The 26,257-nt window shown below is 42.5% G+C and overlaps 1 protein-coding gene across 1 annotated transcript in view; it reads right to left on the minus strand.

The window, feature by feature from the left end:
* SNX6 (sorting nexin 6) overlaps nt 1-23,807 on the minus strand; it is a 42,975-nt gene extending 19,168 nt beyond the window's left edge. The window contains exons 1-7 of the mRNA XM_060175413.1: nt 23,758-23,807; nt 23,557-23,604; nt 13,061-13,165; nt 11,070-11,180; nt 10,337-10,458; nt 6,818-6,941; nt 2,163-2,258 (exon numbers count right to left, since the gene is read on the minus strand). Coding sequence (XP_060031396.1) covers nt 2,163-2,258; nt 6,818-6,941; nt 10,337-10,458; nt 11,070-11,180; nt 13,061-13,165; nt 23,557-23,604; nt 23,758-23,763 — 612 coding nt within the window. The 5' untranslated portion in view covers nt 23,764-23,807. The remainder of the gene's footprint in view (nt 1-2,162; nt 2,259-6,817; nt 6,942-10,336; nt 10,459-11,069; nt 11,181-13,060; nt 13,166-23,556; nt 23,605-23,757) is intronic.
* Between the last annotated feature and the right edge of the window lie 2,450 nt (nt 23,808-26,257).

Consider the following 26,257-nt stretch of genomic DNA (forward strand, 5'->3'; position numbering starts at 1 on the left):
CCGGAGGCTCGAACTAGGATCCTTATGGCTGTCCTTGTGTTTTGTGCCACCTGCGCTTAACCTGCAACACTACAGCCCAACTCCCCACTATTTTTTTAAAAAAAGAGCCCTGCTCAGCTCTGGTTTGTGGTGGTGAGGGAGATTGAACCAGGAGCTTTGGAGCCTCAGGCATGAAAGATCTTTTGTATAACCATCATGCTGCCTCCCCACCTCTCCAATAGGTTATTCTTGAAGGTCACCAAGCCTGTCATTTGTGTCATCACCAAGTGCTTTGGGGAAACTATACTAGCTATCTGGGAATAAGTATCTTAAAGGCCACTGCCTAGAATTTTTTTTTTTTTAAACAAAGACACACATTAAAAGGAAAACTAAGGGGGGGAAGAGTAAAATTGCGAGGGGTGAGGCAGGGCTACAGGTGTCTCTGTCTCTCCCTCTATCACCCCCTTCACTGTCGATTTCTGGCTGTCTCTATCCAATAAATAAAGATTTTAAAAAATGTAATAAAAAATAAATGTCTTTTAAAAAATCTGTAGTTCAAGTGCACAATTGTAAAAACAGATAAAAGAACTTCTAGTTGTAGTAATAATTAAAAAACAATACAAAAGTTAATGTTTTAATAAAAGTACGTATTACTTAAGACTAAGAAAACCTTCACTGTGAATGCATGAGTAGCATAAAAATGGAAATAAGCTGAGTTGTTATCAATGTCTCATCATACAGGGCTGGGACAAAGACTGCCCCTTATGAGGCCCTAGGTTTGAACCCTGGCACCACCTAAGAGCACCATGATGGCACTGTGGAAGTTCCATGGATTGTGGGGCAGTGCTGTTGACTCTGCTCCGTTTGACCTTCTCTCTAAAGTAATGAAAAAAATCTGCCAAGGGAGGCCAGTTAGTGGTGACGTAGAGACACTTGTGGTAATATAGGCCATATAGTGATAACAAGAGACACTTGGTTCATTACCTAGCACTGTGGGGGTTAAAAAAAAGCAGTTGGGGGCAGAGGAGATAGCATTAATGGTCACAAAAAGAGACTCTTAGGGCTGGGTGATGGTGTACCTAGTCAATCGCACATATTACTACACACAAACACCCAAGTTCAAGCCCCTGGTCCCCACCTGCAGGGGGAAAGCTTCAGGTGTGGCGAAGCAGTGCTGTAATTTTTCCGTCTCTCCTGGCCCCATGTGCTAAACATTATATCCTGCAAGACAAGGGAGATAGCATACCAACTATGCAGAAAGGTTTTCACGCCTGAGGCACTAAAGAATCTTAAGTTCAAGCCCCAGTACCAGAAGAAGTCTAGCTACGGCTCTGGTAATTTAAAAAAAATATTCTTTCCTGCAACTGATCTGCTCAGTGCCTTCCCTCTACCCAGATTCTCCATGGTTATACCTTGACTACCCATGGAACATATTCACCAATGAACAGTCTATCATCTAGGGGATGAACTTAATGGGAGAAGTCCACACAGGTCCTGAAGAACACCTGACATTTGGAAAGGGTAGGGGATTCTAGATACATGAATACAGTCTGGTTTGGAGGAAACAGTCATGGGCTTCAGATGAGGAAACCCCTGCAGACCTCTTACTCCTTAAAGAGGATGTTCTCAGAAGAATGGAACCTAGGGCAGGGACCCAGTTTCCCAGGCCTACAGATTCTACTGTCCACATACTTATTCCAATATAATTGTCATCATACCTGAAAGTTTTTGCCTTTATCTATTTATATATGTGGGGAAAGAGGTAGAGATCAGGGAAGGGAAAGGAGGGAGAAATGACGGCATCCCTCCAGTACATGCAGCCTTAGGCAAGAAGAGTCCTGTGTTCTGTTAGCTATCTTCCCAACTACCTTTCTCTTGAAAAATCACAATGCTAAGGAATGAGACCAGAGTCTCAAGCATGCAAAATACTTCTCTGCCATCTCAGTGCCCCAATTTTTATTTTCTATTTTTGAGACAGAGAAAGGAAAGCACCCAAAGCACTAATCCCCCACCCATGTAGTTCCCTGGGTTGTCCATGGTTCTCCCGTGACACTCGGCAACAAACTCAGGGCCAGATATATGGAAAGGCGTCTGCTTTACCCACTGAGCTGTCCCCAACCTCATAAGGAAAACTGCCAAGCCAACACTTCTTTTTATCAAAATAAATAAATAAATAATCTTACCTTTACTCCCGAAACAATTACTCCATCTGCTGATTTAACCATGTTTTTAAAGAAATCTTCAAGTTTCTCCTTTTTATTCTTTCCTCGTACACTCAACTGAAAGAAAGGCATATTTAAGTTATCAGATACATTTAAGCCAACATTTTTCTATACAAATGAGAAATAGTGGCCTGTTAATTCTCTGACAGTAAGATAGAAATTTCAGTTTTAAATTTACTTAAGGCCTAGGCATCGCAAGACACTTGACAATTCCCCTGTAGCAATCTCCTTACCACACTTCATCAGCACTCACTCACCAGACAGTCAAGGGGGTTGAGCACACATACAATGTACATGGACTTGGGTTCAAGCCTCCAGTCCCGGGAGTCAGGTGGTAGGGCAGTGGGTTAAGCGCAGGTGGCACAAAGCACAAGGACCGGCCTAAGGATCCCTCTTCAAGCCCCCGGCTCCCCACCCGCAGGGGGATCACTTCACAAGTGGTGAAGCAGGTCTGCAGGTGTCTATCTTTCTCTCCCCCTCTGTCTTCCCCTCCTCTCTCAATTTCTCTCTGTCCTAGCCAACAACAAAGACAGACAACAATAATAATTACAACAATAAAACAACAAGGGCAACAAAGGGGAGTAAATAATAAATAAATATTAAAAAAAAAAAAAAAAGCCCCCAGTCCCACTTACAGGGGGAAACCTCATGAATGGTGAAGTAGTGCTACACGTCTCTCCCATTTCCCTCTCCATCAAATAAAATAGGAAAAATAATATTTTTCGTTATCACCAGGGCTTCATTGCTCCAATATTGTGACCCCCACAGGAGTTTGGGACTATTAGCATATGAATGCTGTCAGCCTGAGGAGGGACAGACAAGGGAATGAATAAATCCCTCTCTTTGGCTGCTGCTGCTTCTCCTGGTCAGAAGCATCTTGACGGAGATGCTCCAGGTATCCGCCATGGCTGCTTCTCCTGGGAACTGAACACGTGTGACTCTGCTAGCCGGTAAACCTTTAAGACCCCTCTACAGCCATGAGCAACCTTTACCTCAGCTGATAAATGTTTATCTTAAGGGACTAAACTTTTGATAACTATATTCAAGATTTTATGGACCTAGCGTACTCTTAACCTGATGATAATTGCTTATTTTGCCTTTTACCTGTTTCACCCTAATAAACCTGTTTAAACCTGTTCCCAGCTCCCCGCTGTGAGTCCTTTTACAAGCCAAAGGCCTAAAGCAAACCCTTTTTTAAGTTAAGTTTCAACATTCCTGGCCTATTTTTTCAGAGGGAGTCAGAGAGAGAGAGAGAGAGAGAGAGAGAGAGTGTAGAGACAACATAGAAACAAAGGCCACACCAGTGCTTTCGTACTCCCATGTGGACTACACCAGGGGCTTGAACCTGGGACGCACAAATGGTACAGCAGGCACACTCAGATAATCTCATCAGCCACTCAAGAAGTTCTTTATCTGAAATCTGCTTCGAGAGAAGTGGCTCAGTGGTAGACAGCAGGGCTTGCATGAGTGAGGTTCTGAGTTTGATCTCTGAAACCACATGCTGGGATGGTGCTCTGGTTATTTCTCTCACTCACCAAATACAAAATAAGTAATATACCTTAAACATGCATTTTCTGGAGTGTCATATGCCCTTATGATTCTATTAATAGCTCTGAAAGGCACACTGCTAGGAGGCCAACAGGTGGCTCCCTGGCAGAGTACATACTTTACCATGTGCAAGGACCCAGGGTCCAGTCCCTGACAATGACATGGGAGCACCTGCAGGTGAAGCTTCCTAAGAGGAAAATCGGTGCTGCCTTGTCTCCCGTTCCCTCTGTCCCGCACCCTCTACCTAGAGAAGAAAGGGGGAAATGGCCTCTATAAGTTGTGGAGTTGTTCAGGCACTAAGCCCCAGCAACTAACTCTGGTGGCAAAAAAAGAAATATATACTATATCCCAGGAGGCGGTGCAGTACATAATGTGTTGTACTCTCAAGCATGAAGTTTGATTCCTGACGCTGTTGACTGGCTACGGAAGAAGGGCAAACGCTAGAAGAAGACATATGCCAGAGTGATATCTGGTTCTCCTTCTCTCCTCCTAATTCTCTCATGAATAAGGAAAATCTCTCCCTCTTTTCTTATTAGTGATTTACAAGATTGTAAAATAATATGGGTATTGTGGTCTGGGAGGTGGTGCAGTGGTAAAGCTTTGGATTCTCAAGCATGAGGTCCAGAGTTCGATCCCCAGCAGCACATGTGCCAGAGTGATGTCTGGTTCTTTCTCTCTCCTATCTTTCTCATAAATAAATAAAATCTTTAAATAATAATAATAATAATAATACGGGTATAATTCCACACCATTCCCACCACTCAAGTTCTGCGGCTCCACTGCCATCCAGAGGTAAGCACTATAGTTCTTCTAGGGCCATAGAAATGAGTAAGCAAAATCTCTTGAAAGAAAGGAACAAACGAATGAAAGAGAAAAAGAAAGGAAGAAATGTACTATGCAAATCTGTCACTCTGAATGCTTCGAAATCACATTACAGCATAAAACACAAAAGATGACTAAATTACAGTATGAATAGTGTCACCTAAAGGCAAAACTGAGAAGCAACTCTTTACAACTTTCTGTATCAGAGTACCACATAAAAGAAAATCTTTTGGGAGTCGGGCTGTAGCGCAGTGGGTTAAGCGCAGGTGGCGCAAAGCACAAGGACTAGCATAAGGATCTGGGTTCGAGCCCGGGCTCCCCACCTGCAGGGGAGTCACTTCACAGGCGGTGAAGCAGGTCTGCAGGTGTCTGTCTTTCTCTCCTCCTCTCTGTCTTCCCCTCCTCTCTCCATTTCTCTCTGTCCTATCCAACAATGACGACAACAACAATAATAATAACTACAACAATAAAACAACAAGGGCAACAAAAGGGAATAAATAAAATTAAATTAAATTAAAATTAAAAAAAAAAAAATCTTTTTTTTTTTTTTTGCCTTCAGGGTTATTGCTGGGGCTTGGTGCCTGCACCAGGAATCCACTGCTCCTGGAGGCCATTTTTTTCCATTTTGTTGCCATTGTTGTTATTATTATTGTTGCTGCTGTTGTTGGATAGGACAGAAAGAAATCAAGAGAGGCGGGGAAGACAGAAAGAGAAAGATAGACACCTGCAGACCTGCTTCACCAGCTGTGAAGTAACCCCTCCTCCCTCCCGCAGGTGGGATCCTTGTGCTTCACACTGTGTGTGTGCACTTAACCCAGTGCGGTACTGCCTGGCCCCCCAAAAATCTTTTTTTTTTTGGTAAAGGATTTATTTACTTATTATATGAGTATTTCACATGAGATACACAATTCAGAGAATCATTCTCTTGTACACATGGCACCAGAAACCTCAGACATGCAAGTCCAATGCTCTACCAATTCAGTTATTTCCCTAGTTACTAATTTTCTCCTGTGGCTTCAATGCTCCCCTTAATAAAAATGGCTCACAAACTATCATTACCCTAAACCTCTTTCCTGAACCTCAGTCCCTGTTTTCAACTACTACATCATATCCTTAAATGGAGATCTGCCTTGTCTTCCATTTTCTAAGTGTCTCATTTCTCGATAGGCAGTAAGAGACAGGGAGGCAGTGCGAGAAACAGACAGGAGAGACACCTGCAGCAGTGTTCCAGCACTCCTGGTGGGAACTGGGGAACTGAACCAGGCTCCTCTCAGATGGCAGTCGGTGTGCCCTACCAGCCTCTCACCGGCTGAATATGAGAGTACTCATAGCGGTTTGGGTGGTGGCACAATAGATAAAGCACTGGCTTCTCTAGCCTGAGATCTTAAGTTTGATCCCCAGCATCACGTAAGACAGAGTAACGCTCTGGCTCTCACTTGCTCTCCCCTATCCATCCAAAATAAATACATCTATACATACATACATACATACATACATACATCTTAGGTGAGTGGGGGAGAGATTAAGGTTATTCATTATAATTTAATCTACAAAATAATGTTCTCCATTCCCCAAATTCAGAGTTCCTCTATTCAACTAGTCTCTTAAATGCCACATGTTCTAGTACAAACTTCTCTTTAAAATGTTGAAATAATCTACTTCTTCATTTCTTTAACTGAAATTTTCTGGAATCTGTCCCTTTATATTTTTACTGTTTTAGTAAAAGTCCTCACCTTCTCTCTCTCTCGCTTTTTTTTTTCTTTTTACCAGAGCACTGCTCAGCTCTGGCTTATGGTGGTGTGGGGGATTGAACCTGGGTCTTTGGAGCCTCATGCATGAGAATTTCTTTGCATAACCATTATGCTATCTACCCCTCCCCTCATTATCTCTCTTTTTAAAAATATTTTATCCCCTTTTGTTGCCTTTGTTGTTTTATTGTTGTAGTTATTGTTGTTATTGATGTCATTGTTGTTGGATAGGACAGAGAGAAATAGAGAGAGGGGAAGACAGAGGGGGAGAGAAAGACAGACACCTGCAGACCTACTTCACCACTTGTGAAGTGACTCCCCTTCAGTTGGGGAGCTGGGGGCTCGAACCTGGATCCTTACGCCAGTCCTTACACTTTGCACCACCTGCGTTTAACCTACTCTCCCTCTCTTCCTTTGTCTCATGTGAAACTCTTTACCTTCTCCAATGACTCACTAAAACTAAACCACAATCACTGCTTTAATCAATTCAATACTCACATCTTGATTATATTCCAAGAAGACATGGAAATTTAAATCTTTTCTCAAAATAGGATGTGCTGCCACACGACATAGGAAAACTTCATGCATTGCAACAGTCTTCTTGAATATTGCCAAATATTCACTAGGAACAATACATAAATTAAAGGTAAACATTACATCAATTGGAAAATCAGACACAATACTTTCTTGGCAAGTATTTAAAAAATTTTTTCCAGACACAAAAATTCATGTAAAGCAATGTCTTAGTTGAACTGTTAATGAAATACATTAAAACCCAGTTCTGAAAACACTTCATGCTAGTTAATAGTCTTTATTATACCTAAATGTTAATATCTTTATTTACTTTTTATGGAGCTTTTTTCCTAAGCAAGTTGACTAAAACAGTGTTTGCCTTTAGCTCTAAAGAAAGCATAGTACAGGGGCCAGGCAGTAGCGAGTGGGTTAAGTGCACATGGCACAAAGTGCAAGGACCAATATAAGAATCCCGGTTCGATCCCCTGGCTCCCCACCTGCAGGGGAGTCACTTCACATGTGGTGAAGCAGGACTGCAGGTGTCTATCTTTCTCTCCCCCTTTGTCTTCCTCTCCTCTTTCCATTTCTCTCCGTCCTATCCAACAACAAGGGCAACAAAAATGGGGAAAATAGCCTCTAGGAGCAGTAGATTCATAGTGCAGGCACCGAGTCCCAGAGATAACCCTGGAGGCACCAAAAAAAAAAAAAAAAGGCAAGTAAAGTACAAACTGTATACGTTTTCTAATTCAGTTTTTCGATAATTACTGTTTTAAAACATTGTAAAAAAAATAAACCCAAACACACATGAAAGAAAAACACCATGGGGGGACTAATTTTTGCATTACAATGAAGAGCTGGGTATAAAATATCTTAATATCAGTGAGTCACAGTAACCATGTAATAATATATTTAAGTTTGGGGAAGAAAAAAAAACACTCAAGGAAAAGGCCCAATAATCCTGCTTCAACTACGTGCAAGAAGGATAAGTTTTACATACCAGAAAACCAGCAGGACCAATGTTGGGAGAAGTTTGATCTCTGTGAGGGTAGTCATTCAGTGAAGACAAAAAAGAAGGATGCAGAGGATGGAGGTAGCAGTAGAATAAACCCAAGGTTCTCTGTTATCCAACCCCTAACCAGACCACAAAAGAATCATGATCAGGGCCACTGGAAAACCACAGACTCTCCAATATTAATGTGCTCTGTTAATTTCCAGCTTTTAGTCTTATAAACTGTAAAAGTATGTATTTATCTGCTATCAGACTATTGCTTATGCCCAGCACTGAGAGAATTCTTAAGCTGTCTATCACCTTACATATGAATAAAGATCTGTGTTGCCCATTCCTCTCTCCAGATAGTGTGGCATCTGAAGAAGAGTCTAGCAGCAGTGTGAATATATGTTTGAAATTGAAACTAAGTGAAAGACAAGAAACAGAAATGCTGGGAGTCGGGCAGCAGTGCAGCGGGTTAAGCGCACGTGGCGCAAAGCACAAGAACTGGCAACAAGATCCCAGTTAAGGGAGCTGGGCGGTAGCGCAACAGGTTAAGAGCACATGGAGCAAGGACTGGCAGAAGGATCCCGGTTCGAGCCCCCAGCTCCCCACCTGCAGGAGTGTCGCTTCACAAGCGGTGAAGCAGGTCTGCAGGTGTCTGTCTTTCTCTCCCCCTCTGTCTTCCCCTCTTCTCTCCATTTCTCTCTGTCCTATCCAACAATGACAACAGCTATGACAACAAATAACGAGCACAACAAGGGCAACACAATGGGGAAAATAGCCTCCAGGAGCAGTGGATTTGTAGTGCAGGCACCGAGCCCCAGGAATAACCCTGGAGGCAAAAAAAAAAAAAAAACCAGTTAAAGCCCCCGGCTCCCCACCTGCAGGGGAGTCCCTTCACAGGCGGTGAAGCAGTCTCCATTTATCTCTGTCCTATCTAACAACAACAAAGACATCAATAACAATAACTAGTTCAACAATAAAAAAAACAAGGGCAACAAAAAGGGAACGTAAATATTAAAAAAAATTAAAAAGAAAAAAGAAACAGAAATGCACAAAGGTGATCCGGGAGGTGGCGCAGTGGTAAAGCATGAGGTCCCGAGTTCAATCCCTGGCAGCACATGTACCAGAATGATGTCTGGTTCTTTCTCTCTCCTCCTCTCTTTCTCATAAATAAGCAAAATCTTAAAAAAAAAAAAAAAAATGCACGAGAGAAATGACCAGAAAAAAAATTATGGCAGTAATGGTAAAGCAAGGAAAATTCTTTCCTTTTATCACTCTCAAAATAGAGAAACAATATACAGCAAATACAAAATTATTTCAGATGTTTAATAAAAAGGGAAAATTCTGCACAATTTTTTTTCAAGGAGTTAAGACACCTCTAGGATGTGAAATTATAGGAAACAGCCATTTAATGAAAAATATTTGAAAACCGTTTTCCCTTACTTTGCTATTCTTTTCCCTTTAGCCAAAAGCCAAGGACAGAGGAAAGGAGAAATCTCTCTCTCTCTCTCTCTCTCTCTCTCCCTCACACACACACACACACACACACACACACACACACAGACACACATACCAGGCACTTTTTTTTTTAAGAATACATATGCATAGAGTTGCTCATTGTATACTTTTTAAAATATTTATTTACTTATTTCCTTTTGTTGACCTTGCTGTTTTATTGATGTAGTTATTATTGTTGTTGATGTCTTTGTTCTTGGATAGGACAGAGAGAAATGGAGCAAGGAGGGGAAGACAGAGGGGGAGAGAAAGACAGACACCTGCAGACCTGTTTCACAGCCTGAGAAGCGACCCCCCCCCCCCGAAGGTGCGGAGCTGGGGGCTCGAACCAGGACCTTTTCGCCAGTCCTTGCACTTTGTATCACCTGCGCTTAACCTGCTGCATTACCACCCGACTCCCTGTATACTTCTTTTTATTTGATACAATAAATTGTTGTTGGATAGGACAGAGAGAAATTGAGAGAGAAGGGGGACAGAGAAAGAGAGAGACAGACACCTATAGCACTGCTTCACCAATTATGAAGCTTTCCTCTTATAGGTAGGGACTGAGGACTCGAACCCAAGACCTTGTGTGCCACCACCCAGCCCTACATTGTATATTTCTTGGAGAAGTAGAAATGTTGGCACTATGTAAATGTCAAAAACAAACAACTATAAAAAAGCTAGGCTGGTATGATTAAGATTCTGTAAAAAAAAAATTGACGTTGTATTTTAAAAGCTACTTCTCTATTTTAAAGTAACTTTTGGATGCTCCATTTTCAGTTTTAAGAATCTACCTAAAACATTAACTTAATTTTTTACAATGTAGATAATTATTCTATAATTTTCCCATGGACTCTGATCATGATCAATAATGCTAGGTGTGTGGTTTAAGCCTGCATTTTCCATAAGGGCCACTACAATGAAAATTACTAAAAGGTTGGGATACCAGAGAGCACGGGAAAAAGTGGGCACTAAAGTAATCAGATTAACAAAAGTAATAACAAATTACATACGCTTCCAGTTCCTGTTTCATCTTTGTGAATTCTTCCTTTGTCATAGATCCTTCTCCTTCTCCAAGTTTCTGTAGTTTTTCCCTTGAAGCATCAAAATCAGGTCGTGGTGGTGCTGGTGGAATCTGTAGCAGAATCAAGTCACTAATTTTAAAGAATTCCTCATTTATTACAGCATTTACACTACTGTCACCATATGAAACTATGTCTGAGTTAAAAACATACTGACACTAAGAATATCCCAATTCAGGGTAAAGGACATAATTTTTTTTAAATATCTATTTAATTTATTTATTCCCTTTTGTTGCCCTTGTTGTTTTATTGTTGTAGCTATTATTATTGTTGTTGTCGTCATTGTTGGATAGGACAGAGAGAAGTGGAGAAAGGAGGGGAAGACAGAGAGGAGGAGAGAAAGACAGACACCTGCAGACCTGCTTCACCGCCTGTGAAGTGACTCCCCTGCAGGTGGGGAGCCGGGGTTCGAACCCGCATCCTTATGCCGGTCCTTGCGCTTTGCGCCACCTACGCTTAACCCGCTGTGCTACAGCCCGACTCCCCAAGGACATAATTTTTAAAAGTGAAATCCTGGAGAGTCGGGGCAGACACTTTTTGTCTTCCTCTCCCAACTCAATTTGTTTCTAACCAGTAAATAAAAAATTATCACAGAAGATTTCAACACATATCAAGTATCTGAAAAACTCCAAGAAAGCAGGATAAGTGGAACCTTAACACTTACAATGTAACCTGCGTAGTCTTCATTTTCAACGAAGGAATCATGTAGCCAGATAAATTCTTCATGTTGTCGAACAACAGAAAACTCGTTTTGTTTAAAATTTGGCAATGAACTCTGTGAAGACAGAGATTCTTGAACATCAAAATCACATTTAGAAACTATCAGATACTTAGAGGAAAATATTCATAGAACTCTTTTCACATAAATTTTAAAGACATTTTCAATGAATCGAATCCAATTACAAAGAAGACTAAGGCAAGTATAAACCTATGGGACTACATCAAATTAAAAAGCTTCTTCACAGCAAAAGAAACCACTACCCAAACCAAGAGACTCCTCACAGAATGGGAGAAGATCTTTACATGTCATACATCAGATAAGAGTTTAATAACCAACATATATAAAGAGCTTGCCAGACTCAACAAGACAACAAATAACCCCATCCAAAAATGGGGGGAGTACCTGGAGAGAATATTCACCACAGAAGAGATCCAAAAGGCCGAGAAACACATGAAAAAATGCTCCAAGTCTCTGATTGTCAGAGAAATGCAAATCAAGACAACAATGAGATATCACTTCACTCCTGTGAGAATGTCACACATCAGAAAAGGTAACAGCAGCAAATGCTGGAGAGGGTGTGGGGTCAAAGGAACCCTCCTACACTGCTGGTGGGAATGCAAATTGGTCCAACCTCTGTGGAGAACAGTCTGGAGAACTCTCAGAAGGCTAGAAATGGACCTACCCTATGATCCTGCAATTCTCTCCTGGGGATATATCCTAAGGAACCCAACACAGCCATCCAAAAAGATCTGTGTACACATACGTTTTTGGCAGCACAATTTGTAATAGCCAAAACCTGGAAACAACCCAGGTGTCCAACAACAGATGAGTGGCTGAGCAAGTTGTGGTCTATATACACAATGGAATACTACTCAGCTGTAAAAAATGGTGACTTCACCGTGTTCAGCCGATCTTGCCTTGAAAAAATCATGTTGAGTGAAATAAGTCAGAAACAGAAGGATGAATATGGGATGAATATAAGTCTCAGGCAGAAGTTGAAAAACAAGATCAGAAAAGAAAACACAAGTAGAACCTGAAATGGAATTGGCGTATTGCACCAAAGTAAAAGACTCTGGGGTGGGTGGGTGGGGAGAATACGGGTCCATGAAGGATGAGAAATGACATAGTGGGGGTTGTATTGTTAAATGGGAAACTGGGGAATGTTATGCATGTACAAACTATTGTATTTACTGTTGAATGTAAAACATTAATTCCCCAATAAAGAAATAATTTTTTTTTAAAAAAAAGTAGGAAATCTGCAGTGTGTTTAAGTTCTGTGGTTCACTCCATTAAAAAAGGGGGGGGGGGGAGGGTCGGGTGGTAGTGCAGCAGGTTAAGCGCAAAGGACTCCAAGGACCGGCTCAAGGATCCCAGTTCGAACCTCCGGTTCCCCACCTGTGTGTGTGTGGGGGGTCCGCTTCACAAGTGGTGAAGCAGGTCTGCAGGTGTCTGTCTTTCTCTCCCCTTTTCTATCTCCCCTCCTCTCTCAATTTCTCTCTGTCCTATCCAACATTAGTGGCAATAATAACAACAATGCAACAACAAGGGCAACAAAATGGGAAAAAAATGGCCTCCAGGAGCAATGGATTCATAGTGCAGGGATCGAGCCCCAGCAACAACCCCAGAGGCCAAAAAAAAAGGGGGGGTGCTGGGGAGATAGCATAATGGTCATAAAAAGAATTTTCATGCCTGAGGCTATGAGGTCCCAGGCTCAATCTCCAGCACCACCATAAACCAGACTTGAGCAGTGCTCTGATAAAAACAACAAAACAAAGGGCATGTCCTTAAAAAAACTTCGTCACAATTGCAGCAATGAACTATAAACTAAATCACAGTCTCTGTTTACTTAAAGCTAAAAGTTCTAGTCAGCATGTTATTACATCATAGTATTACTAGCACAACAGTTAAAACAACAGCAGCACAGTCACATTCACCTTTGTGTGAACAGTGAATTTCACTTTATCTCTCTCACTCAGAGCATCCGAAATGTCCACTTGCAGGGCAGCATCACTCTGAAGATCTACATTGATTGCTTTAAGCTAAAGCGAGAGAAAAATAATACTGTATGAAAATCCTGTGCATTTTAATACAATTTACAATCCCATTCTACTACTTCCAGACAATATAAACCCCCCCCAAAAAAAAAACCGCCTAAAATCTGCAAAAGTGCTCAAGTTCATTTAATCTCCATATTATGGACAGGTGCTTTGTGTATGTTATCATTTTAGATAAATGTAGGGTTTTCATTCAACACTATTAAACCATATTTTGTTCTATTAGCTGTTTGTGTGCTAATCATAACTCATTACTCTCAACCCTAAAGTAAACTATTTCCCAAGAAAACTGTATTTTAACATCCAAGTGCTCTTTAAAGTAAGGAATAGACCTACCTTTAGGAACAAGGAAAGTGATGAAGAGAATATTGACCAATAATTTTAACTCGTTTATTTTAATTCATGAGTACAAAATGTAGCTTTAAAACATATTACACATGCCAGTACACTGTAAATATACAATTAATTCCTGTAATGTGAATTAAATTTCGTATTTTATTCTTTGCTTCCCCCCCCCACCAGAGTTAGGGCTAGGGCTCCATGCCTGCACAATGAATTCACTGCTCCTGGCACCTTTTCTTTTTTTATTTACTTATTTACTCCCTTTTGTTGCTCTTGTTGTTTTATTGTTGTAGTTATTACTGATGTTGTCGTTATTAGATAGGACAGAGAGAAATGGAGAGAGGAGGGGAAGACAGAGAGGGGGAGAGAAAGATAGACACCTGCAGACCTGCTTCACTGCCTGTGAAGCGACTCCCCTGCAGGTGGGGAGTTGGGGGCTCGAACCAGGATCCTTAGGCCGGTCCTTGCGCTTTGCACAACCTGCACTTAACCCACTGCGCTACCGCCTGACTTCCCACCTTTTCTTTTTAAAAGAGAGACAGAAATTGAGAGGAAGGTGGAAGAGAGAGGAGGGAGGGAGGAAGGGAAAGAACGGAGAGGGAGGAGAGGGACAGACAAGTATTGCTTCCCTGCTTGTGAGACTTTTCCCCTGCAGGTGGAGAGTGGGGAACCTGGGTCCTTGTTCATGGTAGCTTATGTGCTCTACTAAGAGTGCCACCACCAGATCCCCTCTGTAAGTTTTCTTCTACTTTTTAAATACTTTACTTGTTAATGAAAGAGATACAGAAAGTAACAGAGAGATAGTGAGTGAGTAGAGACATGAGAGCTCTGCTCAGCTCTGGGATATGGCGGAACCGGGGATTGAACCTGTAAGTTTACACATTAGAAAACCTGTTCTTTATTTAGTGCTTCCATTTATCTAAGTAGAAAAGAGAACTTTTTCTATTTAAAAATTCTTATAATTCTACGTTGATTTCTTCATTTCTGACATTTTTTTCTTCTTAAAGAATTCTAACAGGGATTAGGTGGTGGTGCACCAGGTTAAGTGCACACAGTATGAAGCACAAGGAATGGCGAATCCCAGTTCAGGTCTGTCTGTCTGTCTGTCTATCTATCTATCTATCTATCTTTGTTTTTTTACCACCAGGGTTATTGCTGGGACTTCGTGCCGGTACTACTGAATCCGCTGCTCCTAGTGGCCATTTTTTCATTTTTTTTTTTTTTATTGGATAGGACAGAGAAATTGAGAGAAGAGGGAAGGCAGAAGGGAGGAAGAAAGATACCTGCAGACCTACTTTACTGCCTGTGAAGCGCCCCTTCTGCAGGTGGGGAGCCAGGGTCTCGAAACACAATCCTCAGGCTTCATAGTAAGTGTGCTTAACCCAGCGTGCCAACCGCCCAGCCCCTGGTGTCTTATCTTTCTCTCCCCCTACCTCCTCCTCCCCTCTCAATTTCTCTAGGTCCTATCCAATAAAAGCAGGAGAAAGATGGCCACCAGGAGCAGTGGATTCTTAGAGCAGGCACCCAGCCCCAGCAATAACCCTGGAAGCAAAAAAAAAAAAAAAAACAAACCTAGCTGTAAAGATTAAACTAGTTCAAGTTTAACTAGCCTGCTTCAGATCATCTAGTTTGTAAATCAAATCATCTAGTTTGTAAAATGGATTTTTTTTGTAGAATTTTTTTTGTTATCTCCTTTATACTACTATGCTATCACAAAAGTCATGATCCATTTTTGCATAGAAAAATACATCATGAGTACCATCTTCTGCCTTTGGTATTTAAGTGTTAGCTATCATAAAACGATGAGTACCGGGAGTCAGGCGTTAGCGCAGTGGGTTAAGTGCACAGGGCGCGAAGTGCAAGGACCTGCGTAAGGATCCCAGTTCGAGCCCCTGGCTTCCCACCTGCAGGGGAGTCGCTTCACAAGCGGTGAAGCAGGTCTGCAGGTGTCTATTTTTCTTTCCCCCTCTGTCTTCCCCTCCTCTCTCCATTTCTCTCTGTCCTATCCAACAACGACGACATCAATAACAACAACAATAGTAACTATAACAATAAAACAAGGGCAACAAAACAGAAAATAAATAAAATGTTAAAAAATTTTTAAAAAATGATAAAATGAGTACCAATAAGCAAACAGTTGTGAAGGAAGCAGGGAACATGGCCAGAAACTGACTCCCTCACTGTGTGGATTTGAAGGAGCTTGTTAACTTCTCTGAGTCTCCACATGGCAATTTGGGAATAACTGCCTATCTTCTATGGCTATTGTTAACACTCAAGGAAAAGGAATTTTCCCATAAATTAAGCAATTCACCTTGTGCCTTCTGCAGAATCCAACATATTATTTCACACCATCATAAAAAAAGGGGGGGTTGGGCAGTAGCACAGCAGGTTAAGCGCATGTGGTGCAAAGTGCAAGGACCGGTGTAAGTATCCCCATTCGAGCCCCCAGCTCACCATCTGTAGGGGGGGTCGTTTCACAGGCAGTAAAGCAGGTCTGCAGGTGTCTATCTTTCTCTCCCCCTGTCTTCCCCTTGTCTCTCCATTTCTCTCTCTTACCCAACAACAATGACATCAATGACAAGAATAATAATAACCACAACAACGATAAATCAACAAGGGCAACAAAAGGGGGGAAGCCTCCAGGAGCAGTGGATTCGTAGGCACCAAGCCCCAGCAATAACCCTGGAGGCAAAAAACACATCATGACCATCACTTTTCTAACAACCCAATCTACACACTATTTATATAAAAGCAGGTGACCAAATGGCAGCACATCTGGTTGAGTGCCCATGTCACAACAAGCAAGGACTCTAGTTCAAGTCCCCATCCCCACCTGCATGGGAGAAGCATTGATGAAGCAGGGCTGCAGGCGTCTCTTTCCCTCTCCACCTCTCTTTCTCTCTCAATTTCTCTCCATCTCTTTCTCCCCTCTCAATTTGTGTCACTATCCAAAATAAACAATGCATAAAATAAACTACACAGAACCTTAAAAACATTTTAAAATCACTAGTGTACTCGGTATTTCATTTACCAGCCCTTTGCATGGTCCTTCCTTACCTTTTTCCCAACTCCTTAGCTTATAAGCCAAGGATTTTAGGCAGCCACCAAAGAGGCTAGAAGAAACAAGTTAACAAAAAACCATCTCCTAGGACCTCAAAAGATAATGTGAGGCGGTGGAGAGCATAATGGTTATGCAGAGAGAGATTCTCATGCCTGAGGCTCTGAGGTCCCAGGTGCAATCCCCTGCATTGCCATTAACAGAGCTGAGCAGTGCTCTGGTAAAAAATAAATAAGAATTATTTTTAAAAGGGGGAAGGAATGTCCTGCCCACACATCAATTTCAGTCTAGTGATGCTAGTTTCTACTTTACTTACAGAACTGTCAGAGAAAAGTCTCGTTATATTAAGCCAACAAGTGTAATTTCACTATTCCTGGAATGAATTTTTTTCATTGAGAGAGAAGTGGGGGCCAGGTGGTAGTGCAGCAAGTTAAGTGCACATGGTGCAAGGCGCAAGGATGACATAAGGATCCCGGTTTGAGCCCCCGGCTCCCCAACTGCAGGGGGGGTCGCTTTGCAATAGTGAAGCAGGTCTGCAGGTATCTCTCTCTCTCCTTGTTTCCCTGTCTTCCCTTCCTCTATTTCTCTGTCCTTTCCAACAGCAATAAGGGCAATAACAACTATAACAATAAGGGCAACAAAAAAGGAAAAAAATGGCCTCCAGGAGCAGAAGGTTCATAGTGCAGGCACCGAGCCCCAGAGACAAGCCTGAAGGCAAAAAAAACATAGCTATGAAAGAGAGAAGAAGAAGAAGAAGAAAAAAAACCACCATCAGTACTCTCCCCCGTGTTATGGTACTCCCATATGGAGGTGGGGCTCAAATCTGGGCTACAAGGCACGGGAAGGCACACATGCCACCTACTGAACAACCTCCCCTGCGCCTTCACCAAGTTTTAATTAAGGTAGTCAGGAGAGGGCATACTGATCTCACACACACACACACACACACACACACACACACACACACACACACACTCTTATGCCCAAGGCTTCAAAGTCCCAAGCTCAGTCCCCGACATCACAAGCCAGAGCTGAAGGTGCCCTAGAAGGGGGAAAGCTTTACGAGTGGTGAAGCAGGGTTGCATGTGTCTCTCTCCTTATCTCCCGGTCCTTCTCGATTTCTGGCTTTCTATCCAATAAATAGAGATAATAAAAAGTAAATTAAAAGATATTTTTTAAAAAAGAAAACATTTACTAGACTGTCTCCTTGACTGCAAAGTATCTATCTTAGAACATTCCTGGGAAGCCGGGCAGTAGCGCCCGGGGTTAAGCACACATAGTGCAAAGTGTGAGGACCCTGCAAGGATCCCGATTTGAGAACCTGGCTCCCCACATGTGGGGGAGGTGAGGGGGTCACTTCACAAGCGATGAAGCAGGTCTGCAGGTGTCTATTTTTCTCTCTCTCCATCCTCTCAATTTTCTCTCTGTCCTGCCCAGAAACAGCAACAGCAGCAGCGACAATGGGAAAATGGCCTCCAGGAGCAGTGGATTTGCGGGTACAGGTACCCAGCCCCAGCGATAACCCTGGAGGCAAAAAAAAAAAAATCCTGAAAAATCAGTTTATCTTTTACCATAAAAGCAAATGCACAAAGATGGATACAGAAAGAAAAAGGTAAATATTGACAATTGTTAGACAACCTTCCAACTTGTCTCCCATCTGCCCTTGCTCCTTTAATCTAGTCCCTACTAGTCACCAGGAAGATCCCATTAAGCTGGAAATCATTCCTCTAATCAAAACCTCAAAACCTAGGGGGTTACCAATGGAGAAAAGCCAAAGTTCTTTTTTTTTTTATTCCCTTTTGTTGCCCTTGTTTTATGGATATAGTTATTATTGTCATTGTTACTGATGTTGCCGTTGTTGGATAGGACAGAGAAATGGAGAGAGAAGGGGAAGACAGAGAGGGGGAGAGAAAGACAGACACCTGCAGACCTACTTATATTTGACCATATTTAAAATTATAGCTCAGGGAGTCAGGTGGTAGCATAGCAAGCTAAGCGCGAAGCGCAAGGACCGGCTTGAGAATCCCGGTTCGAGCCCCCAGCTCTCCACCTGCAGGGGAGTCGCTTCACAGGCGGTGAAGCAGGTCTGCAGGTGTCTATCTTTCTCTCAGGGCGGAGGGTAGATAGCATAATGTTTATGTAAACAGACTCTCATGCCTGAGGCTCCAAAGTCCCAGGTTCAATTCCCCCCCCCCACTATAAGCCAGAGCTTAACAGTGCTCTGGTTTAAAAAAAAAAAAAATTGTTACCCTTTGGAAGATTCTTGCAACCTTAAGAAAAAATGTTTTGTGAGAAATGTTAAGTTTTTAAAAAGCAAGTCTTCAGAACACACAATATTGAAAATTATTGGCCATTTTCAAATCTCATCAGTCATACCTCTGCATAATAGGGTGTCGCCCCACCATATAAAGAATAGTAACGTATTATTCAGTAAACAAATAAGCCTTTCAATTGGACACATTTTGCCCTGAAGGGCATGCTAAATAAGACCAGTGGGTGCCAGTGTGTTGGTATAATTCTCTTATCACTTGACTTAAATTCTAAATAATGTTTATTGTTTTCAAAATTGCTTCAGATAGTGTAACTACACCTGTTTTTGGGTTCCTAACTCTCCCTCTGTATTCCTTATCTTCATCAATGTCATCATTTTCCAGATACGCAGGCAAGAAACCTCTGAATCTATGCAGGCAAGAAACCCCTGAATCATACCCTTCATGTCCATACCAGAACAGTCATTGAAGCCTGATAATTTCATCTCAGAAATACTGTTTATCACATCTCTCATTTGCATGATCCTGATAAGTTTCTTGCTATTTCTTGTCTGGTTTGTTGCCGAACCTGTCATTTGTCTTTGTCTCTATAGTCTTCCCACTTTCCAGTCTAGCCTTTATATTTATTTCTAGTTATGTAACTAATAAAACAAATGATTCAATTATATCTATAATGCCATTAGTCAAAAAGTTGTTGTTTTTTTTTAAAGAAGACTTTCTTGCCCTCGCTACTTTAGCAATAAGGTCCAAATTCCTTAGACTAGCAGTCAACATCTTTTAACCTTTCAGATTGACTTCATTTCTCAATATACTTTCAAGGCAGATTCTAGTATAATTCTTTGCTCAGACACCTGTACTTTATTATTATCGTTGTTGTTGTTGTTGTTGTTAAAATTGTTAAATTGTTATCTAAAGGATAACAATTTAAGGTTGTTCAGGAAAAAAAATCACTTTAAGAAGAGATGAAAGACAACTACCAGATGGTTTCACTCTTATGTGGAATCTAGAGAGCTGACATGAACTTGCAAGCAAACTGTTTTAAGACTTGTGAGAACCATGGTGTTTATCTGGGAGGGTGTGGATACTCTGGTAATGGGTGTGGTGTGGAACTGGAATCTTACAATCTTGTAACCAACTATTAAACACAACTGAAAAAATTTTAAATTTACTTTACAGTATTGATTTCAATTTTGCTCACTTGCTGTTTTGTAAGAAACACTTGCATTATAATTTCTAAATCTTTGCTGTCTCTTCTGCAATCTACATTAAATGTAAATTAGAGCAATTCACGTATTACCTCTACCAAGACTCTTAAATGGTCGAACAGGATAGTCTTGAGTAAAAGTTCTGGAAACAGTTCTTTTTTCTTTCTTTTTCAACCAGAGCACTCCTTAGCTCTGACTTCTGGAGGTGCTAGAAACTGAACTTGGGACCTTGGAGCCTCAGGCAAGAGAATCTTTTTGCAGAATCACTATGCTGTCTTTCCAGCCCTTAAAAGTTCTAATTATGGCTATCTATTTCTATCAAAACAAATACAAGGCATTTTCAACAGGGTACATATTTCTGTTCCTGAAATGAGGAAATAGTAAAATAACTTTGTGCAATTGCAATAAAGCATCCATGCACAACGGATCTTGAGTGTGTATTTCAAAAGTAATTATCTGTTCTTTCCCACTCATTAAAAGATGCTGACTTCCTAAGGTGTGGTCTCCAAAACCTTAATCTTAAAAAAAAAAATTATCAAATGAGACAGAAAGTTTGATGTGAGAGAGTAAGAGGGAGACAATCCAAGAAACTCCGTGCATGAGGAGCCAAAGACCCAAGAGGGAATTTAAGGCATGTAAGTCTGATGTCCTACCAGTTCAACATGTCCCCAATCAATGAGACTTGTTTTCAAATACCCTAGGTGGGACTGGCCATATATCAATAGCTCACATAGCTAACGTGTTGCTTTGTCATGTGCAAGACTCAGATTCGAGCCCAGCTCCCAACCCCCTGATGGAAGCTTCAGTACTATGATCTTTCATTCTCTCTGCCTCTCTTAAAACTAATCCAGATGGGGAGTCGGGCGGTAGCGCAGCGGGTTAAGCGCAAGGACCGGCATAAGGATCCCGGTTCAAGCCCCGGCTCCCCACCTGCAGGAGAGTCGCTTCACAAGCGGTGAAGCAGGTCTGCAGGTGTCTATCTTTCTCTCCCTCTCTCTGTCTTCCCCTCCTCTCTCCATTTCTCTCTGTCCTATCCAACAACAACAACAATAATAACTACAACAATAAAACAATAAGGGCAACAAAAGGGAATAAATAATAAATAAATTTAAAAAAAAAACTAATCCAGATGGTAGTGCATGTTTATATTTACATTCTGAGTCATGTAAATACTCAGGAAAAAAATCAAGTTTGTGCTATAAGCAATTCACTTCATTTCACCAAAGAACTCCATTGGTTTATCCTACCACACATAATACCCAAAATATGGGGACTGAGTGCTTGAGCCCAGGACTTTGTCTACAGTAATAATGTGTGCTCAGTCGGGAGCAACAGCATCCAGCCCCTCCAAAAAATATAATTTCTAAGTGGTTATCTAACTCCACTGTCTTATCAGAAGTTATATGCACACACTTACAAAGCTTTAATTTTTATTTATTTTTTTTTAACCAGAGAATTGCTCATCTCTGGCATATGGTGGTGCAAAGGATTGAACCTGGGACTATGGAGCCCCAGGCATGAGTCTCTTTGCATAACCATTATGCTATCCTCACCAACCCCCAAAGCTTTAAAATTCATTAGAAGGGTAGGAAAAATAGCATAAAGGTTATATAACAAGCTTTCATGCCTGAGGTTCTGAGGTCCCAGTTTCAATCCCCAGCACCACCAAAAGCCAGAACTGAGCAGTGCTTGGTCTCAGTATCTTTCTTTCACTAAAATATTTTAGGGGGCAGGGCAGGTAGCACACCCCATCAAACACACATATTACCAAGAGCAAGGACACAGGTTCCAGCCCCCACTCCCCACCTGCAGGGGTCTGTCATCCTCTCCCTCTATGGTCTCTCAATTTCTCTCTGTCCTATCTAATAAAACTTAGAAAACAGGAAAAAAAAAAAAAAAAAACGGCCACCAGGAATGATGGATTCATAGTGCCAGCATCAAGCCCCAGTGATGACCCAGCTGGCAATTAAAAAATAGTGATAATCCACTAGAAGGGGCCAGGCTGTGGCACACCTGGCTGAGCACACACAGTATAGTCACGAGGACCCAAGTTCAAGCCACTGATGCCCACCTGCAGGGAGCAAGCTTCAAAAGTGAAGCAGGACTACAGGTGTTTCTCTGTATCTCCCCCTCTAGACATCCTCCTTCCTTCCCTCTCAATTTCTCTCTATCCGAAATAAATTAAAAAATTTAAATGATGTCTGAGTAAATTTTTTGAGGATTTTATTAGTTTATTGTTCATAAAAGTATTACAGCACCCTCTGCATCATTTCTTACCACTTGAAAGCTTTATAAACATCAACAGTTAATGCTGACTACTCACTTCTCACTAAGGACTGGGAGGATGCCTGCCAAGCACAAGGACTCAGGTTCAAGATCCCCCTACCTCCACCTGCAGAAAGAACCTTCAAGAGTGAAGCAGTGTTGCATGTCTGTCTCTTTCCCTCTACTTCTCTATCTCCCTCTTCCTTCTCGATTTCTCTGGCTCTATTCAAAATAAGTAAATAAAATTAAAAAAAAAATACATGAATACCAAACAACCGCTGGGGAGACAGCATAATGGTTATGCAAAAAAACCTGAATGCCTGAGACTTGAATGTCTAGGTTCAATACCCAGCATCACCATGAGCCAGAGCTGAACAGTGCTCTGGTAAAAAGGGGAAAAACTAAAACAAAACAAAAAAACAGTAATTACCTACAAGAATATCGCCTGTCAAAATCCCCTAACAATTGTGTCTCCCGCATTTTGTAAGATGAATCAACTTAAAGTAAAATGGAAAACTCAAGTGCAGACAGCTGAATGTAAAGGAACCACGGCGCTCTGCTGAACTGATAGCATCATGTATCAACATTTTTCCAGAGCTCACTTGTACACACGCACAGATCACCGCCCTTCAACCAAGGAAACAAGAGGAATGCAATATGTCTCAAAACATCACCAAGAGAACCTCGCAACAACAAAAAAAAAAAAAAGTATTTTTTGAGGAAGGGGGATGATAAATGAATAAAAGTAAAGGTTTGTGGACTACCGGGACTTTGAGAATTCTGCTAAGACGCTGGAGAAATGTCTCAGATTCGACCCCTGTGGAATTCCTTGCAAAGGGTCACTGGGCACAACGAGCCTCTGCTGCGGGAGAAGGGGGTGGGGGGTGGAGGTGCCGCCAGGACGGTTTGAGAACGGCTTTTCACCGCTGCAGAAGTAGCGGAGGGGCGTCCAGGGGCGGCCCGCCCCCGCCCCCCCCCGCACCGGGACCCCGACCCGCAGCCGGGACCCGGGACCAGGGACCAGCCGGCGGCCGCGGGCGTCGGGGAAATCAGAGCCCAGCGGTCCCCGGGGAGGAAGGGCTGCAGGAGGGCGGGGCGCGGTGCGGCGAGGAAACCGAAAGGAGGCAGGCGGGGAGGGGGTGCCGGTCGGCCGGGGACCCCGCGGCGCAGCCCCGCAGGGTGGGGCCGGGGAGGGTTCGAGGCGCGGAGAGGGGCGCGACGGGAGGCAGAACTTACTCCGCGGTCCTCGTCGGAGAGGAAGTCGGGGCCGTCGTCCAGGCCTTCCTGCAGGGTCGGCGAGGCCCGGCACGCCGGGGAAAGGAGGGTGTGGGGGAGACACAAAGAGACATTAGCGCCAGGCCTGCGCGACCCCGCACCCGCCCCGCGCCCGCAGCCCCCACCGCGCGCCCGAGGAGCGCCGCCGCCGAGAACACCCACCATCATGGCTGCTCCAAGGCGAGGGCCGGCGCAGGCGCACAGCGCGCCCGGCGGGGAGGGAGGGAACCCGGGGGGGCGGGGGGCGGGGCCTCGGCGATGCCACGCCCCCACTCCGCCCTGGCGCAGGGGCTGGGGTCTGCGGATCAGGCAACATCCCAGAGCCCTGCGACCGAGGTCGACACACCCAGGCTAGGAGACCCCTAGACCTAGAATCGGATGGCTGGGAGCAGCTCTCTAAACTCGGATTCCTCATGCGTCAAAGCGCTCCTGGGGGAGCTGTCCAGTTCCTTTTGCTTAAGGGCTGCTGCGAAAAACCAAGCAAGCCCCCTTCCCCCTCCTAAGCCGCAATAATTCTTTCTATTGTGCCACTCGATGATTAATGACAATTAGTATTTTGCTCGTAGAAGTTGCTTGAACCAAAGGCCTTCACACAGTGAGCGGTTAGGGGTTGTAATCAAGGTTTTACTGCTGGTGAAGTAATGATTACCTCCGGGCTTGGGTCCCTGATGACTGAACACTATATAAATGATCCTTACATTACATAAATAGTCCTTTCCTTTATAAAAAGAAATAGCCTCAGAACTAGTCCTGTCTGGCTATCGCTTCAATCAGCAACACAAAAGAGTTTTTTAATCCTGTCCCCTCTTCAGTTCTGTGTGTGTGAGACAGAAAAGGAGAATGCAGAATTATACACCTGTTATCTTATAATTTTTTTAAATCACTAATAAAATTAAAATAATGAGAGAGAAAGAGAGCATCAGTATCTTCCGATGTTTTGGCGCAGACCTCAAAGTCCTATTAAAAAATCTTCCTTCCACTTCCTGATTCAGAACAACACTTAGTAGCCAAATCCTACTGCTTCTTCACAATTGATTGCATTCCTCCCTCAGCCCCAGCAATGACCCTAAGCAGCTCCATTCCAGAGTAGGGGATAGATAGCCTAATGGTTATGCAAAGAGTCTCTCAAACCTGAGACTCCAAATCCTCAGGTTTAATCTCCACCATCGTAAGTCACAGTAGATCAGTGTCTCAGTAAAATTTTTAAAAAATTTTTTAAATCTCCATTCTAGATTTTTGCAGTGTTCTACTAACTTTACCTATATTCACCTTCCTCTCTCTAATTTTTATTTTTCTTAAAATTTATTTATTTATTTATTTAATGGGAGATACAGAGAGAGACTAGAGCACTGCCCAGCTCTGGCTTACGGTGGTGCTGGGGATTGAACCTGAGACCTTTGGTACCTCAGGTATGAAAATCTTTTTTTTTATTAAGTATTTTATTTATTTTATTGTTTTATTTTTACCAGAACACTGCTCCGCTCTGGCTTATGGTGGTGCGGGGGATTGAACCTGGAAATTGAAGGAGCCTGAGGTATGAGAGTCTGTTTGCATAACCATTAAGCTCTCTCCCTATCCCTCTCTCACTTTTCTTTTTCTTTTTCTTTTTTTAAGAATTTATTTATTTGTGCATGCGAAAGATAGGAGGAGAGAAAGAACCAGACATCACTTTGGTACATCTGCTTCCAGGGATCGAACTCAAGACCTCATGGTTGAGAATTCAATGCTTTATCCACTGCACCACCTCCCAGACCATATCATTTTTCTTATTTATTTTTGCTACCTGGGTTATCTCTGGGGCCTGCACTATTCCACTGCTCCCAGTGGCCATTTTTCCTTTTTTTCTTTTTCCTGTTAGATAAAAAGGGAGAGAGAGAAAGGGAGAACTATGTAGAGGAAAGACACCATAACATCACTCCACAGTTAGTAAAGTTTCCCCTATGCACAACACCTATGTTGCGGCCCAGGGCTCAAACCCAAGTTTATGTGCAAATTTTACCAGATGAGCCACATCCAGTCTACCCTCTTTTTTTAAGCATATGTCACTTCTGAGCAAGGAGATGGTACAGTGGATAAAGTATTGGACTCTCAAGCACAAGTTAAATTCCTGGCATCACATTTGTAACTTATCTATCTGTTGTGACAGAGAAAGAGGTAAGGGCACTCACTGCTCTGCCACACACAGTCCCAGGGTTCCAACCTTGGACTTTAGGTATGCAAATTCTGAGGCAACTCTATCACTATTTTTGCTTTTTTCTTCTCCATTCTACACACATTTCCAGCTTTCCTCCTCAGACACGGATGTTGATGGCTGTGTTGCTAGCTATTTCAACAATATTTCTAAGTCCCCAGCTACTTAGAGGTTCAAATCCACAGTTGTGATTATAGACCTTCTCTATATTTTTTATTCCATCCCTGTTTTATTTTGTTTTTTCCCAGATCATCTGTCATCTGTCCTATTTTATTAAATTGAAGCTCTCCAGAAGCAAGGCGTACTTAGCTCATTCAGAAGAATATAGGCATTGCCAGGTGTGAGGACCTGAGTTGGAGACCAGGCACCACATGAAAGCACCATAGACAGCAGCACTATTGAATACTCCACCATAGCAGTGCTGTGGGTGTTTCTTCTCTGAAATTAAAGAAAAAAAAAAAAAAAAAAAGC

Source organism: Erinaceus europaeus, chromosome 16 (genome assembly GCF_950295315.1).
Source record: "Erinaceus europaeus chromosome 16, mEriEur2.1, whole genome shotgun sequence".
Classification (NCBI taxonomy): Eukaryota; Metazoa; Chordata; class Mammalia; order Eulipotyphla; family Erinaceidae; genus Erinaceus; species Erinaceus europaeus.